The sequence below is a fragment of the Dipodomys merriami genome, unplaced genomic scaffold, assembly GCF_024711535.1.
Source record: "Dipodomys merriami isolate MVZ:Mamm:240054 unplaced genomic scaffold, mDipMer1.0.p SCAF_116, whole genome shotgun sequence".
Taxonomy (NCBI): domain Eukaryota; kingdom Metazoa; phylum Chordata; class Mammalia; order Rodentia; family Heteromyidae; genus Dipodomys; species Dipodomys merriami.
In genome coordinates, this window is record NW_027202449.1 from 965,660 (window position 1) to 982,135 (window position 16,476).

Sequence of the window (16,476 nt, forward strand, 5' to 3'; positions counted from 1 at the left end):
CTCGAGCCACAGCACCACTTCCGGTTTTCTGAGTAGTTTATTGGAGATAAGAGTCTCATAGACTTTCCTGCCCAGGCTGGCTTTGAACCGTGATCCTCAGATCTCAGCATCCTGAGTAACTAGGATCACGGGTCTGAGCCACCGGCGCCCAGCTTCAGAGGATGTTTAACCAGACGTCATCCACTGTGGTGGCCTCTTGAGCTGTGTGCATATGCTCTCCAGGTTTGTCCAGCCTCAGGTTTCCTTGGGCTTCCTTTCCGTCCATGCGCATCTTGCCAGGAGAGGGCTGCCCTGCAGGGGCGGCCCCCTCCCACAGGGGGCTGGAGCTCTTCTGCCTACAGGTGAGGAGGGGCACCACCAGTCTGATGCCAGTCTTTCCACCTCTGCACATGAGGACTGTGTAGCTCCTTGTTCTTGAAGGTCCCATGGGAAGGTGGTCCCCGTTTTCCCTCTGAGAGGCTGTTGGCAGGAGCTGGTGCTCAGAACCTGTGTGCTTCCTCAGTGGAGTCTGCAGTGCGGCCTCTGGTGGGGACTCAGGGTTGTGCCATGACTCCAGCTGGAGATGTGAGCGCAAGCAGCCACTTTAGAAACACGCACATGCATATGTGGGTGTGCTGTGCAGGACCTTGGTATGCCAGGCCTTAACTTGCTGGACACTCGGGCCATTCTGCTCGTTTTTGTTGCTTTGAGGCAGGCTCTTGCGGTTGCTGCCTCCTCATGCTTCCCATCTCTGGAGATGACGGGTGTCTGCCACTGCAGCCTTCCAAGCTTCCACGCCCAGCTGGCCATGAGCCATAATCCATCTTTGCCTCCCAGTAGTGAGGACAGCCTTAAGCCACTGTGTCTAGCTCCGAGGGGCTTTTTTTTTTTTTTCTTTTTTGCTGGTCCTCAGGCTTGAACTCAGGGCCTGGGGCTCTGTCCCTGAGCCTCTGTGCACTCTGCCACTTGAGCCACAGCGCCACTTCTGGCTTTTTCTGTGTGTGGTGCTGAGGAATTGAACCCAGGGCTTCGTGCATGCTAGGCCACTAAGCTACTTTCCCAGCCCTCCAAGGAGCTTTTCAAGACACTTACTTTAAAAACCTCCATGAAAAACATACATTTTAGAGACGGCCTTGCCACGTATCCCCGGCTGGCTTCCAGATCTTGTTTTAAGTGCTGTCTACAACCCTTCCACCTCAGAGGAGCAAGATCTGTGCTGTGACCCAAGGCCATTTGCCTGCAGGGGAACCATCCTTCTGGCATTCTGTTTACCCATGCTGGGTGGTGGTAAGTGTGGACACATACTGGCTATCCTCTCCCGTTAGTGGGCAGAAAATTACTTCTGGTTTTGCATTTGGAGAATGAAATCACTACAAATGTTGGTGTGAACACAGGTTTTCATCCCCAGGGACGGCAGACCTGCTACGTCACCCTGCAGAGTGCATGTGACAGAAGAGCCTGCCAGCTTCCCACTGGCTGCACTGTTTTGCTGCCTTGGGTGGGGGTCCCACACGGGTGCCACTGGCCGCCCACCTGAGGCAGTGGCTGTCCACAGGCTGTGTGGGGTCATGGGAGACAGGAGGAGGACCTGGAGCAGCTGGCCAGAAGCACAGGCCTGGCAGGGGACTCCACAGTCACTACATCATCAGTGTGGACCCTGTCCCCCACATCTTTCACCTGGTAGGCATTCCAACAGGCCAAGTCTGGGCACTGCCCGAAGCAGGCAAGTCTCAGTACCTACTGGTAAACTCCAGAGGTTGCAGAAGGCAAACTTGGACCTGGCGCCCCTCACCACCACCATCTACCTTCACCTCTAAAACTGTTTCTGCTCCTGATAGCACCTATTTGTGGCCCTTGGAGGGCTCAGCCATGCCTCCATGAAAGGTTATGACCTGAAGTGATGGGCAGCCTGGGACATTAGGAAAGAAGCTCAGCCAGGCAATGGCAGGCACAAGGAAAGTGCAAGGCGCCATGCTTGACTAAGGAATATGGCAGGAACTGAGGAATGTGGACAGGATGTGCGAGTGTAAATTCACTCACGTGTGCCTAAACTAACCAGTGCCCTGTACACTGGCTTAGTCATGGTTGCACGAAATGCTGAGCAAGTTCAGGGCTGGGAAGGGTGGCAGGGGGCGGCAGGTGCTGTGAGGACTGGGAACCGGGCTCTCCGCCTGGAAGCCCTTGTGTGAGACACTGGCCACGGGGGAGCAGGTGGACGCAGTGGGGATGGAAGGGCTGACGACCTGACTCGGATCCTGCCATGTGCTGTTGGGGCCACTGAGATGGACACTGCCTCAGGTCCCACCTGTCTGGCTGAGCCCTGGAGTTCTACTGCCCCGAGTTCCTGGGACTCCATGGATGTTAATTCGGGCTGCTGCTGTTCCCACCTGGGGGCCCACGTGGCAAAGAAGCCATGAAGAGATGGCCCGTCCTTCCTTAAGGCTCCCTGGCACAGCCCCTCCTGTGGCCTCCGGCTCAGGGAGGGCAGGACGGCATCTCATCGCCATGGTGCTGCTCTGTCCCCAGTGTTCCACAGTTCCATTGGAAGGCAAACTCCCACAGGGTGTTGTGGACACGGGGGACACGGTGGGTAGCTGGGTAGCCTCTTCTCCCAGGGTTTTCACAGGACACTCTAGCGTCTAGTCCTCAGGGCAATGGGGCGGGGGCGCGGTGGTGACAGGGGCATTGCGAAGTAGCCCTCTTCGTGCTGGCTGTGCCCTTTCGTCCCTCTGATGACAGTAAGGATGATGATGACCACGTGTCCCCTGGCAGACGGCAGGACGACGTGAAGGAAGTCCAGGCACAGGCATTCTAAGGCCCCTGAGAGAACCGTGCTGCCGCTGGCAGGGAAGAAATGCCAGTGACTCCGGGAAGAAGGGGTAAGGGTCTAAACCAGAGTGATCACTTAATACAGGGCACCAAAGTCTGGGTAAACCGGTGGCTCACGCCTGTAATCCTAGCTACTCAGGAGGCTGAGATCTGGGAATTGCGGTTCAAAGCCAGCCAGGGCAGGAAAGACCCTGAGACTCCTATCTCCAATAAACCCTAGAAAACCGGAAGTGGCGCTGTAGCTCAAGTGGTAGAGCGCTCGCCACGAGCTGAAGAGCTGAGGGACAGTGCCCAGGCCCAGAGTTCAAGCCCCATGACCGACCAAAAAAAAAAAAAAAGGAGCACTGCCCTCAGGGGCGCTTGACACATGACCAACCTGCCACATCAGTGCTGGGAGGGGAGGGGAATTTGGCTCCAAGTGTTATAAGACGCAGCATGAAAGGCCCAGAAGGTGAGACTATCACTTTCTTAGCTTTCGAAAATTGACGTCTGGATTTGCTGTTTGTTGGTTAGATCAGGCCAGGTGACTCTGGAATAGTAAGCCAGCTTGAAAATGCAACAAGGGATTTTTGGCTCTTTTCTGAATTATGTATTGTGGGATCCCAGTGAGAGAAGCACGCCCACTGAGTGCATGGTGGGGCAGGTCTGGCAGCCTGTGTCCCAGGTCCCCTGCTCTGGGTGCGGTACCTTTCTGAGCACTGCAGGAGGCCGCACTGAGGCCGGCACTCTCCCAGAGGATAGATCTCTCTTCCTGGCTGTCTCCAGCCTTTGGAGGCAGGGAGGAGGGTTCTTTGGGTCACCAGCCTGTGTCCTGATGGATTTACTCTTCTGCTGCTGCGCTGCTGGGCCTATGTTCTCATTTGCCTTGGGTCAGGCAGCAAGTTAACATTAGACTTTATAGTGCTAGTTTGCCCATAGGATTCTATCAACTGCGTGAACAGTGTAGTGGAGTTCAGCTGCCACAATCCTCAGCCAGCCTGGTATCCTTGGTCCTTTTAATCGTGGCCATTCTTGGGAGGTGGGGGCAGTGGGTAGCAACAAGAGGACATCCAGGTGATAAGAGCTGGAGGCTCTGGGAGCCCATGAGCATGTCTCCTATGCCTTGCTGGGTTACAGTGACATTTTGGGGACTCAGTGAAAGATGGAAAGATCAGAGAAGCCATACTCTCACAGACACAGGGTCACAGCTGAAGGGTACTGGCCAGGAGAGCATGCATATGTAGTCGTGGCTGGAGGCCAGGCCCTGCTCTGTGGTTGTAGAGCCACGGAGTCTGAGCAGGGCCTGAGGTCATCCTGTCCACCCCATATGTGGAATGTAGTGCATGGCGGAGCTTGCTGTAGGTGGTTTGGGCAAATACTACCGATTTTAGCCAGGAGAATTAGTCAGCATGAAAATCTCTGAAGACTGAAGATCGAACTTTTCTCAAGAAATACAAATGGGAGTTTGAGACAACTTGAGCAACATTAACGGAGGCTTGAAGCATTGGATTTCTATTTTAGCAAGTGCACACAGCAGAGGAAGGTGGTTTGGGAAGAGGGGCAGGGGGCAGCCAGAGGGTTCCAGGAGCAGCCTGTCTCCCTGATGACCACGGCGTGGACCTTGAAGCCCCAGGCTCTTCAAGAAATGCACTTTCCCTGGAAAGTTGATGCTGCACACAGGAACACAACTAACTGAGCCCGCTCTGTCTCTTTCCTCCCCCGCCCCCCTGCTAGATCCCACTGAAGGAAGGGCTTTAAGCAGAACCCTGGGCTGGCCTGGGCTGGCGGCTTGAGTGACAAGGCTGATGTGAACTACACGACGCGAGGGCCGGGCGGGAAGGCCGGGGCGCGCAGGGAGGGTGACACGGCCCAAATGACAGGCCTTCTGCCCCGAGGGGCGCGCCTCGCAGGACCAGCGCCTCCGGCCCGCGCCCCGCGGCCGCCCCCACCTCTCTCTCCTTCTCTCTCCTCGCAGGCCACCGCGACCGCGACCCCGGCTGGGGCGTCTCGGGGGCGCACAGGCCCGGCCGCCGCAAATGGTGAGTGGCCGGAAGTGGCGAGTGGCGTCGTCTCGGGGTCCAGGCGGGCTCGGCCGCCTGCAGAGGGCCGACGGTGGGCGGGCGTTCCACGCAAGGGGCCAATCAGCCACCAGGCTTGCGCACGTCCCTACAGGGTCGCGCCTGATAGGCTGAGCGCGGGCCAATTAGCGAGGCGCGCGGGCGCGGGGGAAGCTGTTGGAGGCCGAGGTGCACGCCGGGACGGGAGCGGACCCGTGTGGCGCTCAAGCGGCCGGCGCCATGCACGCGAGGGCCGAGCTCGTTCCTACCGTCGCCCTGCCGCCTCCGAGCTGCTGTTTGCCCCGCCCCGGGCACCGGGGTAGCATGAACTCTCACCGGAGCGCATGGTGACGGGCGAGGGCCCTGACAGGCCGGGCGGGCCCCGCGCCCGCTGGGGTGGCTCGAGGCCTGGCTGGCCGTGAGCGCCTGTAGCTCCGGCCGCCGCCGGGGCCGCGCGTGTGAGGGGCCTACCGTGCCACACGCCCGGAGATGTCCGGAGTGGGCCCTCGGGCATGGACAGAGCCAGGTACGGCCGCGGCCCCGGAGCCTCCCGGCCGAGGCCAGACGCCGGCCTCGCCCCCCGGGACCGCACGGACAGCCCCGCTGCACCCAGCCAGGGCTGCGCCGAGTCCTGACGGGCTCCGACCCACCTCCTTCCCGGCCGGGGTGCGGGGATGGCCCCCGAGCCGGTCCTAGCCAGAAGGGGGGGTCGCGCCCGGCCTCCCCAGAGCCTCCGCCGGGAGAGCTGAGCTCCGCCGGCCAAAGCCACCACTGAACAGTAATACTTACGAGTACTGTTCCTTGTGCTGGAAGTTGGGTCCTGGGAGCCGCCCGTTAGCTTTGCGGCTCAAGGCTGGCACCTCCACTTCCGACTTTGTGGTGTTAATTGGAGATAAACAGTCTCAGATGTGTCTGCTTGAGGGGGCCTTCGAGCCATGATCCTCAGATCTCAGCCTAGGTTTATAGATAGGAGCCATCAGGGCTTACTGTACCATTTTGACAGAATTTTTCTTTAATATTCCATAATCTTATCGGTGTCCAGTAAAGCATGATAGGTGGGTGGTTGGCAGTCCTGTGTGTGTGTGTGTGTGTGTGTGTGTTACTTGAGAGTGAACTCAGCCTCACAGACGCTAAGCAGTTACTCTGTCTCTAGGCCATGCCTCCAGCCTAAACACAGGTAGTTTTTGAGGTAAGGTTTCACTTCCTGTCTGGGCTCCCACTTGGGCCTCAGTCCACCTTTTAGGGCTCCTGTCAGAGTTAGCATAACAGGCGCAAAGCACTGTGTGTTGAGAGGAGGTCCCATGTGCTCAGGCTGCCCTTGAACCACTACCCTTCTAATCATAGCTTCCAAAGTAGGTAGGGTTTACAGGTGTGAGCCACCCGTGGCAAGTGGCAGCCACAGGCCCTAGAAAGTTCTCTGTAGACTATCTCCACCAGATCAAGTGTGAACTGAACCTGGAGTGCATTGAACCCAGTGGGTGTGGAGTACAGCATTCCACAACAGCCAGCGGCTGGGAGCACCAGGCACTGAGTGGCTCCAGGGCTCTGTCCCCTCCTTGCCTTTCCTGGGCTCCAAAAGTGGCCCTTGTGCCCCTAGGCTTCAGTGCTGATAGTTCCAGTAAAGTGGGCTCCGGTCCTCACCTAGCCCCAGTCCTAACCTAGCCCCTGTCCTTAGCCCAGGACATTCTAAGCCTCCCTGTTGTTTTCTAGGAAGAGCACATTTCAGACCTTTGGGAAAGAAGTGTGCCTCACAGGTCATTCGGTAAGCAAGCCCTTAGTCACTTGTCCCAACCCCATGGGTGGCTGGAGGGGCGGATGAGGCTCCAGAGGCTGTACCTTATGAGAGTCTGCCACAAGGAGGTGTGTGGTCAGAGGGCCACCGCGGAGCCCCACCCCTTGGGTCCTCACCACCCCACATTGAGTCTAGACACCCAGGAGAACCAGCACGGCCCCAGTGACCTGCTCCGGGTGTGACAAAGGCCGGCCCAGAGCACTGTGGTACGGACCCTTGTGCCTCTAGAGTAGGCTGGACTCTGCCATTGTCTGGAGACTCGTGCATGGTGAGGTGGCCAGCAATGGCTGACTCCCTCCACACCGGGTGTGCAGGCTCTGCGACTCCCCTCTAAGTGACTCGGCCTGACCAGGGCCATGGAGCCTGTGCCTGTCTGACTTGTACAAGGAGCTGGGCACTGCTGTTCCAAGTACTGGCTTGGTATACACACTGCATCAGGCTGATTTGACTCTTCTGGATCTTTCTTAGCTATGCCCCAGCATGCAGACTATTCTCAAAGAGTGCGTCTGCTGTGAGTGCCACATCAAATTTGGGGGCCACCTACCTGTGCCCAGGGCCGAGGCAGCTCTGCCCTACTGGGTCCCACCGTCCCTGCGGCCCCGGAAGCAGGTAGGTGCCTTGTCCAGGCTTGATGTTGAGGTTGGGTGTCAGGGGACCTGGGACCTCTCAAGCTCCAGGGGTTTTATGAGTGAGATTTAAAACATTTTGGGGACCGTTTGATTTATTTATTTATTTATTGTTGGTCATGGCGCTATTCCTCAGCTCTTTAGCTCAAGGTGAGGGCTTTACCACTTGAGCCACAGTGCCACTTCTGGTTTTCTGAGTGGTTTATTGAAGATAAGAGTCTCATAGACTTTCCTGCCTGGGCTGGCTTTGAACCATGATCCTCAGATCTCAGCCTCCTGAGTAGCTAGGATGACAGGCATGAGCCACCGGCACCCGGCTTAAACAGATTTTTAAAGAACATGCTTGTGAGGGCATGATGGACACAAGACAAGCTGCACATGTGTGAAGTGTGTGGCACACTCAGTCCTGCCACACTTACCTCCAGTGCACAGAAGTGAGATGACCGGCACATGTGCACACACACACAGCACACAGCCCTGATAAATGTCCTTGGGGGGGGGTGTATGACTTGCCTGATAACCCCCGGCAACCACCCAGCCCCTTTCTGTGGCTTTGGCTCTGTCTACACTTCTTGTGTGTCTTTGTCTGGCTTCTTGCAGTTTGTATAGTTACTTTGAGATATGTCCACATTGATGTGTGCAAACATAGTTAACTTACTATTATTTTTTACCAGTAGTACTGGGGTTGGAACTCAGGTACTCTGCTACCTGAGCTACATCTTCAGCCCTTTTTGCTTTATTTTTGTCCAAGTCAGCCTGAACTGTGTTCCTCCTGGCTATGCTTTCTACCAGAGCTGGGATAGTAGGCACATGTGGCCATGCCTCACTTTTTTTTTTTTTCTTTTGGTTGGTCGTGGGCTTGAACTCTGGGCTTGGGCTCTGTCCCTGTGCTCTTTAGCTCAAGGCGAGCGCTCTACCGCTTGAGCCACAGCACCACTTCTAGTTTTCTAGTGGTTTATTGGAGATAAGAGTCTCACAGACTTTCCTGCCTGGGCTGGCTTTGAACCGCGATCCTCAGATCTCAGCCTAGGATTACAGGCTTGAGCCACTGGTGCCCGGCTCGTGCCCCACTTCTTATTGGTTGAGATTGGATATTGAGAGCTTCTTTTCTGGGCAGGCCCCTGAGATCAGATCCTCCTGATCTCAGCCTCCTGAGTAGTTAGGATTGACGCATAAGCTACCTGCTCGGCTAGTCGTTCATTTTCCTTGTTGAGTAGCATTTTTTTTTTTTTTGCGGGGGGAGGGCTCTGGTTGTGGGGCCTGAACTCTGGGCCTGGGCACTGTCCCTCAGCTCATCAGCTCAAAGCTAGCGCTCTACCGCTTGAGCCACAGCACCACTTCCGGCTTTCTTCTGTTTGCTTATGTGGTGCTGAGGAATCGAACCCAGGGACTCATGCATGCAAGGCAAGCGCTCTACCACTGAGCCACCTTCCTAGCCCTTGAGTAGCATTTTATCATATTAATAGATCACAGCTTATGTCTTCATCTGGTAAATGGAGACTGTTTCCACTTTTTTTTGGTGCCAGTCCTGGGGCTTGAACTCAGGCAGGACCCGGGCATTGTCCCTCTCTGTGCTCAAGGCTAGTGCTCTACCACTTGAGCCACAGTGCCACTTCTGGCTTTTTCTGTGTATGTGTTACTGAGGAATCAAACCCAGGGCTTCGTGCATGCTAGGCGAGCACTCTCCCACTGAGCCCCCTTCCTGGCCTGTTTCCACTTTCATCTGTCCGGTGCTGGGCTCTTCCTGTGCCGCCTCCCTGGTCCTGGGTAGAGCCTCGGCGTAGAGTTGCTGCGTTCTGCTCAGTGGTGGCACGCTTATGCAAAGCCCCGCCAGCTGTTTGCAGCATGGTTGTGCCTCCCTGCCGGCCTGTCGGCAGTTGGCAAGCGTCTGCCTCCTTCCTGCCGCTCCTCCTACCATCGGCCAGCGTTCCCCTCTGCAGCCTTGGCAACAGGCGTGCCCCTCCCGTGGTTCTGGTTTGCGTTTCTGCCGTCCCCGTGGTGTGGAGGATGTGTCCATGTGCCTTTACTGTTGGCATGGAGTGTTCTGCCCATTTCAAAAGTTGGGTTTTGTGTCTCAGCGTTTTGAGAGTTCTTCATGTATTGTGCACACAGGTTCTGTTTCAGAAGTTCATCTTGTAAACATTTGGCTTGGCTTGCTGTTCTTTTACCAGAATCTTGCAAAGAGAGAAGTTTCCAGTTTTGATAAAGTCCAGCTTAGAAGTTTGGTCCTTTCTGCATCTTGCTTAGCTGTCCCCGTTGATCCCTTGGGACGTGGGTGGGGCAGGAAGCGGCTGCGTGTGGGCACCCTCCGCCTGCCCTCAGTGGTGCTGCCTTGGTGCCCCATCCTCGGGGCTCAGCCAGGCAAGGCTGCTCTCCTGCCCTCGCACCCAGCCGGGCCTTCTGGCCTGGTCCCGTGCCCCTTTCTGGAATGTTCTTCTGTTTGTTCTTTCTCTCCCACCAGCCGGTGCTGGATGATGAACAGCTGTGGGCAGGAGGGTGCCGTGCTCACTCTGGCGCAGTGGCTGCTGTGGACGGTAGCTCACTGGCGCTGCTGGCACGGCAAAAATGGCCCCGAAAGAGCCACCGAGGGTGATGGTTGTCCTACTGTTGAGTCCCTACCAGTGGTGCTCAGCACCCCGTTGTCTCAATGCACTGGCACTGAAATGCAAGTGCCTCCCAGGAGTGCACTGCTGGGTCTGCATCTGCTGTGCCCTCAGGCAGGGAGGCCCGAGGCTGAGGACAGAGCCAGTTCTCCTGTCCCTGCAGATGGGGTCCACCTCTGGGCTGCCATGGGGTGGGTGTGCTCTTCCACCCTGGGAGGTTGGGCATGTCTGCGGGAGGGCAGAGGGGCCCAGCAGGCCCTGGGCTCAGACTGATGGGGTGGTGTGGGCCGATCCCATTCCCTTTGCGTCTTCTCTTCCCTTCCTCTGGTAGATCCCAAAGATGGCACAGCTCTGTGTCCCCAGAGCTGTCAGGACATGCCCCTGCCCATGCCACAGCTTCGGGGGACGCCTCCCCGCACCTCGGGTTCAGGCTGTGATGCCCTACTGGGTGCCCCGGGGCCTGCGGTCACGGAATAAGGTAAGGAGGTGGCTTACAGGACAGGGAGGGGCTGACTGGTAACGGCCCTCACAAGGCCAGGGCCTCCGGCGCTGTGGCCAGGCAAGGTTGGAGGCCATGGAAGGTGTGGGCCCCTTTCTCTGGGAAGGTCAGATTGTCTGTCTCCTTCCTCACTGGTCCTTCCTCCTCCTCCTCCTCCTCCTCCTCCTTTTCCCCTCCTCAAAGCCTCCTCCTCTTCCTCCCTTACCTTTCCCTGCCCCACTCTCTCTGTTCCTGCCCAGGCTTCTGCAGAAGTTGCAGGAGGAGCCATCTCTCAGATCTTCTGTTCTGTAGCTCTGGTTCTGTCTGGCCATCCTTCCAAGTGATAGTCCAGGGCAGCACTGCCAGGACCTGCCAGCCCGGCCCTCCCCTGCCCTTCCTTCCTCTCCCCTGACTCTACTTGCTGGTTTGCCATCACCAAGGAACAAACTGTCGTCAGCGTGAAGACCTCAGGCCTCCCCCTTTTCTGAGGTGCCCAGTGCAGATCACCTGGCCTCTGGTGGACAGATCCCCTGGTGACAGTAGCTGGCGTTCTTGCCTTGTAGGTGGTGAAGAGGCAGTGGAGTTTTAAAGGCATGAAAGGTAATGGCACCCCCACCCCTCGCCCAGGGAGGGGTGGGCCCCAGGAGCGAGCTTAGGAGATAGATGTAAGTTACATTTGAAGCCACGCCCACTCAAGTGAGGAGATAGGCAGAATGGGGCGCTGATTCCCAGTGCTTACAGGTGTTTCCCCTAGCTTCAAGCACAGAGTGACTGAAGCATGAGGCATTTCCTTTGGCTTTAAGTCAACTGACTTCTGTGTTTTTAAAAAGTTTATTGTTATAATATTTCTATTATAAAGTGATATACAGTGGGGTGACAGTTACATAAGTCAGGTAGTGAGTACATTTCTTCTTGGACAGTGTGATTTCTGTTTTAAAGACATTTTTTGGAGGCATTGGATGTGTTTTACCATTGAGCCCTGCCACAGCCCTGAAAATTCATTTTTATTGTGCCGTGGTGCTAAGCAGTGCTCTTCCACCTGAGCCACGGCCAGCCCTTTTGTGTTAGGCTCTTTATCAGGTAGTCTTGTGGGACCAGCCACCAACTGTGATCTACCTAAGTGCTGGCTTGCGGTTGTCTGGGACTGAAACCCCACTGTATGTCTCAAGCCCGCCGTCTCCATTTGGGTGTGTTGGCAGGCTGGACCACTCAAGTTGGTTCTCAGGCTAGACCAATGAGGTTTGTTGGCAGGCTAGACCATCACACACATACACAGGAGGAGATGCAGGTGTCAGTGTGGAGCTGTGTCTGTCTGCTCCCCTGGAACAGAGCATTCCCGCATGGTGCCCCAGTCACAGGCTTGCAAAGCCAAGCTGGTTTACATCAGATAGGGGTCTTGCCATGTGGATCCAGTTATCCATTGTTTTCATTGGATCTTCGCCCACCCCTCCCCCTTCTCAAAAACCAAACCCCACCAAAGCCAGGGGATCCATCTGTCAGTTCCAGCGGGACCTCATGTCCTCTAAAACTGCTCAGAGTGCTGCTCTGAAGGGTAGATTCCTGAACGCCCGGCATGCCACCCCGGACAATGCGACAAGCTGGCCATACTCGCTCTGTCTTGGCCCCCCATGGGCTCAGCGTTCCAGAGCCCTACAGGCCCCAGCTCCCAGAGCCCGGGCTGGGTCCTGCCCTGTCCTCACACCCCTTCCTGCTCCTAGAGCGCCGTTTACTGGAGTCTTCTCTGCACAAGCGCTGGCGGATCTGCGGAGACAGGCGCCTCCTGCTCAAGTGGCAGCATCTCCAGGCCCTTCACCAGGAAAAGCCGCTGGCCCTGAGGAGGACAGCCAGCCCGCCCGCCCCGCCCCCGCCCCTGAGTCTCAGCTTCCTGACCTTCCTGCAGGCCATCCTGAGGGCGCTGGTGGCCATTCGGTGAGCACCCGGCCTTGTTGCTTCCAACTTGGGCAGGTTGCCTCTGAAGATCAGGCGTAGCGATGCCCGCTTCTGGATGCCAGCCCTCTCCAGAGGCCTTGGCATGCCTCACTCACCTGAGTTGTGTCCCATAATGCCTGCAGGAAGGCTTGCTGGCTTTAGCGCCTGGCTCTCAGGGCAGAGGCGTGCCACGGCCAGCTGTTGAAGAGCTGTCTGGCTGCATTGTGGGGAATGTGCAGTTAGGTCCCTCCAGCCGAACCCAGTGTGTCTTGGGCCTGGCAGACATGGGGGCGGGGGAGCCAGTTTTGGGCCTTTCCCATGGGAGCCAGGTGCCGGGCTGGAATGGAACGGAGGAGCTCTTGCTTCTGGGGCAGAACTCCCGCAGCCTCCGTTCCGTCTACCCCTGCACCAGGCCTGCCAAGCAAGGGTGCCTTCCCCTGCTGGAAGGAAGCTAGTGTCCGCAGGGGCAGAGTGGCTCAGGGGTCCCCCTGTTGGAACTGATGCAGCCCAGACTGGCTCTGCTGCTGCCCTGACCTCCTCAGCCCCCGCTGCAGCGGGACCCGCCGCCCTTGGGTGCTCCCAGGGTCCCCATCTCACTCTGGGGCCGTCCGAGTGCCACTTTTTTCTTTGCTTTCTAGCCAGTTGTTTTGGGTTTGACGTTGGGATCTCCAGCAAAGGTTGTCACCGCCAAGATCATCAGGAAGGTCCCCAGATCAGGAGGAGCAGTGGCGCCGGCCATTTCCCGAGATGCAATTCACACCCAAGGTCCACTCCATGCCATCACGTGACTCCGGCTTGTAGCCAGGGTGGGGTGAATTCAGATGAGATTTGGTTATGAATGCAGTTAATAAATATTATTTGTGAAACTCCAAATTGGCCACCTTTTGAAACTAATTTTTTCTTTTATGAAGGAGGGACTTCCCAGAGCTGGAAGAAGAGGCTCTCCTCCACCACTGCATATTTCCACACTTTGACCTTCCTCCCAAGCTGACTGACTATGGCCCTGGACCAAGGCTTTGTGGCTTTCTAGAACAGTTCCTGGGCCTGATTTGCACGTACCACCCTAATGTCCTTTGGAACCTTGTCGGTAGTGGGGTGAAGGCAACAGCCCTCTCCATAGCTGTGGCCTGGCAGAGCTCGAGCTCGGAAAGGCACACTAGCCTCGTACTGGATCAGCTAGGTGTGGCTGTGCTTTAAGGCAGGGCTGCCCCTTCTCTCCATGCAGTTTGGGAGAGAATTTAGTGCTTGAGTCTAGAGGGAAACTGAGGCACAGAGAGGTTAAGCAATTTGCACAAGGCTATAGAGAGCTCGTGCGCAGCCCAGGCAGGATTCAAACCCAGGTTGCATGGTTTAGAACCAGCCCCCAGCTGCTTCAGGCTCATTCCAGTACCCCCAGGCCTCAGGCCAGAGCCGGAGTTGGGTAGAGAATGTGCAGAGGATTCCTGTAGCAACCAGGCTTGGGTGTGTATGTGGCTGGACTTGTGCAAAGGCAGCAGGCAGAGGCACTGGGTGCCCCTGTCCCCTCCCAGAAAAGGAGGGGCACTAGAAGTGGTCCGTGGGTGGGGGTCCCATGGCCGGCCCTCAGCGTGTGTCTCCTCTGTCTCCGCTGTTCGCTGACTACCAAGGCTTGGGCCTGGCACGTCCCAGGAAGCAGGACAACCCCAGGATGCCTGCTTCTCCCAGCCCGCCCGCCCGGCCCTCCTGGCGGATGCCATATCGAGCAGAGCTGCCATTGTATGCTGGGTGGCTCTACCTTCTCCCCGCCCGCCTGCCCCCCAGCTGGAGAGGCGTGCCACCCACAAGTTCAGCTCCGCATTAGCGCATCGTCTTTCCCGCTGTGACTGCCCTGTCAGCCACAGTGTGGCACCTCTGCAGTCTCTTGTAATATTTCATATACTTTCAGCCCTAAAGCAAAGGAACTGGCTTTTTTTTTTAAGGCGGTACTGAGGATGGAATGGAGGCCTTGCACATGCTAGGCAAGAGACTCCGCCACTGAGCCACACCCCAGCACAATAATAGCCTTGCACGGTCAGAAACAGGCATTCATTCAGTGGCACATGTGTGTAAGCCATGTGCGGACTTCTTCATGCTACAGTTCCAGTCCTCTGAGCCTAGGACTTGAACTGGCCATCGCCAAGCCTTCCAAGACTGTTCTAGCACCCATCTTAACTTAAAAAGCAAATTTATGTGCTGCTTTGCTTTACGGGCTCTTTCCTTTGAATGAGGTCCCAACTGTAGTGGAGAGTAGTAAGTTGGGATCTTTTCATTTTCCCAGGTAAGACAGCCCTAGGGGTGGATCCAGACCTGGCTGCCCAGGACATAGCTGGAGCTAGTTATTTTTTTCTTTTTTCCTCAGTCCAGGGGCTTGAACTCAGGAACTGGGCACTGTCCCTGAGTTTCCTTTGCTCAAGGCTAGCATTCTACCACTTGAGCCACAGTGCCACTTCCAGCTTTCTCTGTGAATGTGGTACTAGGAATGGAACCCAGGGCTTCATGCGTGCTAGGCAAGCACCTTACCTCTGAGCCACACTCCCAGCCCCTGAAGGTAGTTTCTTAAGGACCTGTCAGTCATTCCTGCTTATGGAGTCCCACCTCTGTCACCAGGCCCCGCCCAAAGCAGTGTGTCTGCTACATTCAGCAGCTGTCAGCTGGTCATGTAATAAAAATGGCATCTCTGGAGCCACCTGTGTGTAGCCAGAGCCCTCTGGACAAGCCTGTCCTTTGTTCTTTGGGGCCACTGGCCCCTCCCCTTTGGAGGTGAGGTACTTACTCATCAACCTGGATTTGCTGAGAGTATCTTTAAGGCACCATTTCCTCACCCAGCAGGAGCAATAGGATGCAGGTCACATTGAACAAGGAGGATACCACATTTGTCAGCCTACCTGTACTGCAGGAAGTGGTAAGGTCACGTGATGGGGGGAGGGCCGGGCTTAGTGATCCTGGAGGCTGTGACGGGCCCAGCCGGTCGGCAGCTCCAGGGGGTCTCTCTGGATGGCAGGCTGTACTCTCCCTAGATGATCCAAGTGAGTTCTGGAGCCTTTTGGGAAGTGGGGCTGGAGGCGGGGCTCCCGTGGCTCATGTGTGTCAGACCACACCTGTGAGGGGAACATTGAGAGCGTGTGTCCGGTACCAGTGCACTTTTCGCAGATTGGCGCTCTTCGCTGCCAGGAACAGGAAAGGTCTTTTAAGTCTGGTTTGAACCAAGAGGGAATTTATAGCTTGTGTATCTGAAGAGTCTAGGGATAGGATGGCTTCCAGAATGGCTTGACTCAGGGATGTAAATGGCGGCATCAGGCCCCAGAGTCTCCCTTGTCTGTATTTTGCATTCCTCCATACTGCTTTCACGGGGGCTTTTAAACATTTTATTATTTGGTATCAATCCTGGAGCTTGAACTTAAGGCTGTCCCTTAGCTTTTTCACTCAAGGCTGGTGTTCTATCACTCGAGCCACAGCTCTACCTCTGGCTTTTTGATGGTTAATTTGAGATGAGAGTCTCAAGGATTTTCCTGCCCAGCTGGCTTTGAACTTCAATCCTCAGGTCTCAGCCTCCTGAGTAGCTAGGATTACAGGGGTGAGCCACCAGTGCCCTGCCACAGTGGGTTTTTTGTTTGTTTGTTTTTGTTTTTTGGTTGGTCATGGGGCTTGAACTATGGGTCTGCCACTTTCCCTCAGCTCTTCAGCTCAAGGCTAGTGCTCTACCACTTGAGTCACACCACTACTTCAGGCTTTTTCTGCTTATGTGGTGCTGAGGAATTGAACCCAGGGCCTCATGCATGCGAGGCAGGCACTCTACCGCTGAGCTACCTTCCCAGCCCGCACCGTGGTTTTTAATGTTCACCTATCTAGAGTGGTAGGAGCAGGTGAGCTCTTCCATCATTCAGCAACCACCCTTCAACTATGAGGAATCTGGCAAGAGAATCCCACCCATGCTTTTTAAGAAGAAGCCCATCACAGCCGGGCGCTGGTGGCTCACGCCTGTAATCCTAGCTACTCAGGAGGCTGAGATCTGAGGATCGCGGTTCAAAGCCAGCCCAGGCAGGAGAGACCGTGAGACTCTCCAATAAACCACCAGAAAACCGGAAGTGGTGCTGTAGCTCGCCTTGAGCTGAAGAGCTGAGGGACAGCGCCCAGGCCCAGAGTTCAAGCCCCATGACCGACAAAAAAAAAAAAAAAAAGAAAAAGCCCATCACAGAGGGAGCCCAGC

At 56.2% G+C, this 16,476-nt stretch overlaps 2 protein-coding genes across 4 annotated transcripts in view; one reads left to right on the forward strand and one right to left on the reverse strand.

Annotated features, from left to right (window-relative positions):
- The window catches only part of LOC138822812 (uncharacterized), a 302,929-nt gene that overhangs the window by 131,309 nt on the left and 155,144 nt on the right, over nt 1-16,476 (reverse strand). The gene's annotated exons all lie outside the window — the stretch shown is intronic.
- On the forward strand, nt 2,486-13,130 carry LOC138822846 (uncharacterized). Of its 3 annotated transcripts, none has more exons than XM_070015797.1 (9): nt 2,486-2,565; nt 2,719-2,858; nt 4,763-4,826; nt 6,555-6,606; nt 7,105-7,245; nt 10,197-10,343; nt 10,907-10,943; nt 12,062-12,272; nt 12,911-13,130. In XM_070015797.1, the coding sequence occupies exons 2-9, from the start codon at nt 2,834-2,836 to the stop codon at nt 12,927-12,929; spliced, it is 696 nt and encodes a 231-aa protein (XP_069871898.1). In that variant the 5' UTR covers nt 2,486-2,565; nt 2,719-2,833; the 3' UTR covers nt 12,930-13,130. The 3 variants fall into 3 exon arrangements, with proteins under 3 accessions (XP_069871898.1, XP_069871899.1, XP_069871900.1); XM_070015798.1 differs by having other exon boundaries at nt 2,752-2,858; XM_070015799.1 differs by lacking the exons at nt 2,486-2,565; nt 2,719-2,858; nt 4,763-4,826 and adding an exon at nt 5,112-5,370.

What these genes read in the sequence shown, in the direction of transcription:
- LOC138822846 (XM_070015797.1), top strand. Translation starts at nt 2,834, where the DNA reads ATGCCAGTGACTCCGGGAAGAAGGG. An exon ending in AGGCCCGGCCGCCGCAAATG is followed by an intron (nt 4,827 to 6,554) that starts GTGAGTGGCCGG and finishes GTTGTTTTCTAG; the next exon opens with GAAGAGCACATTTCAGACCT. An exon ending in GAGTTTTAAAGGCATGAAAG is followed by an intron (nt 10,944 to 12,061) that starts GTAATGGCACCC and finishes TCCTGCTCCTAG; the next exon opens with AGCGCCGTTTACTGGAGTCT.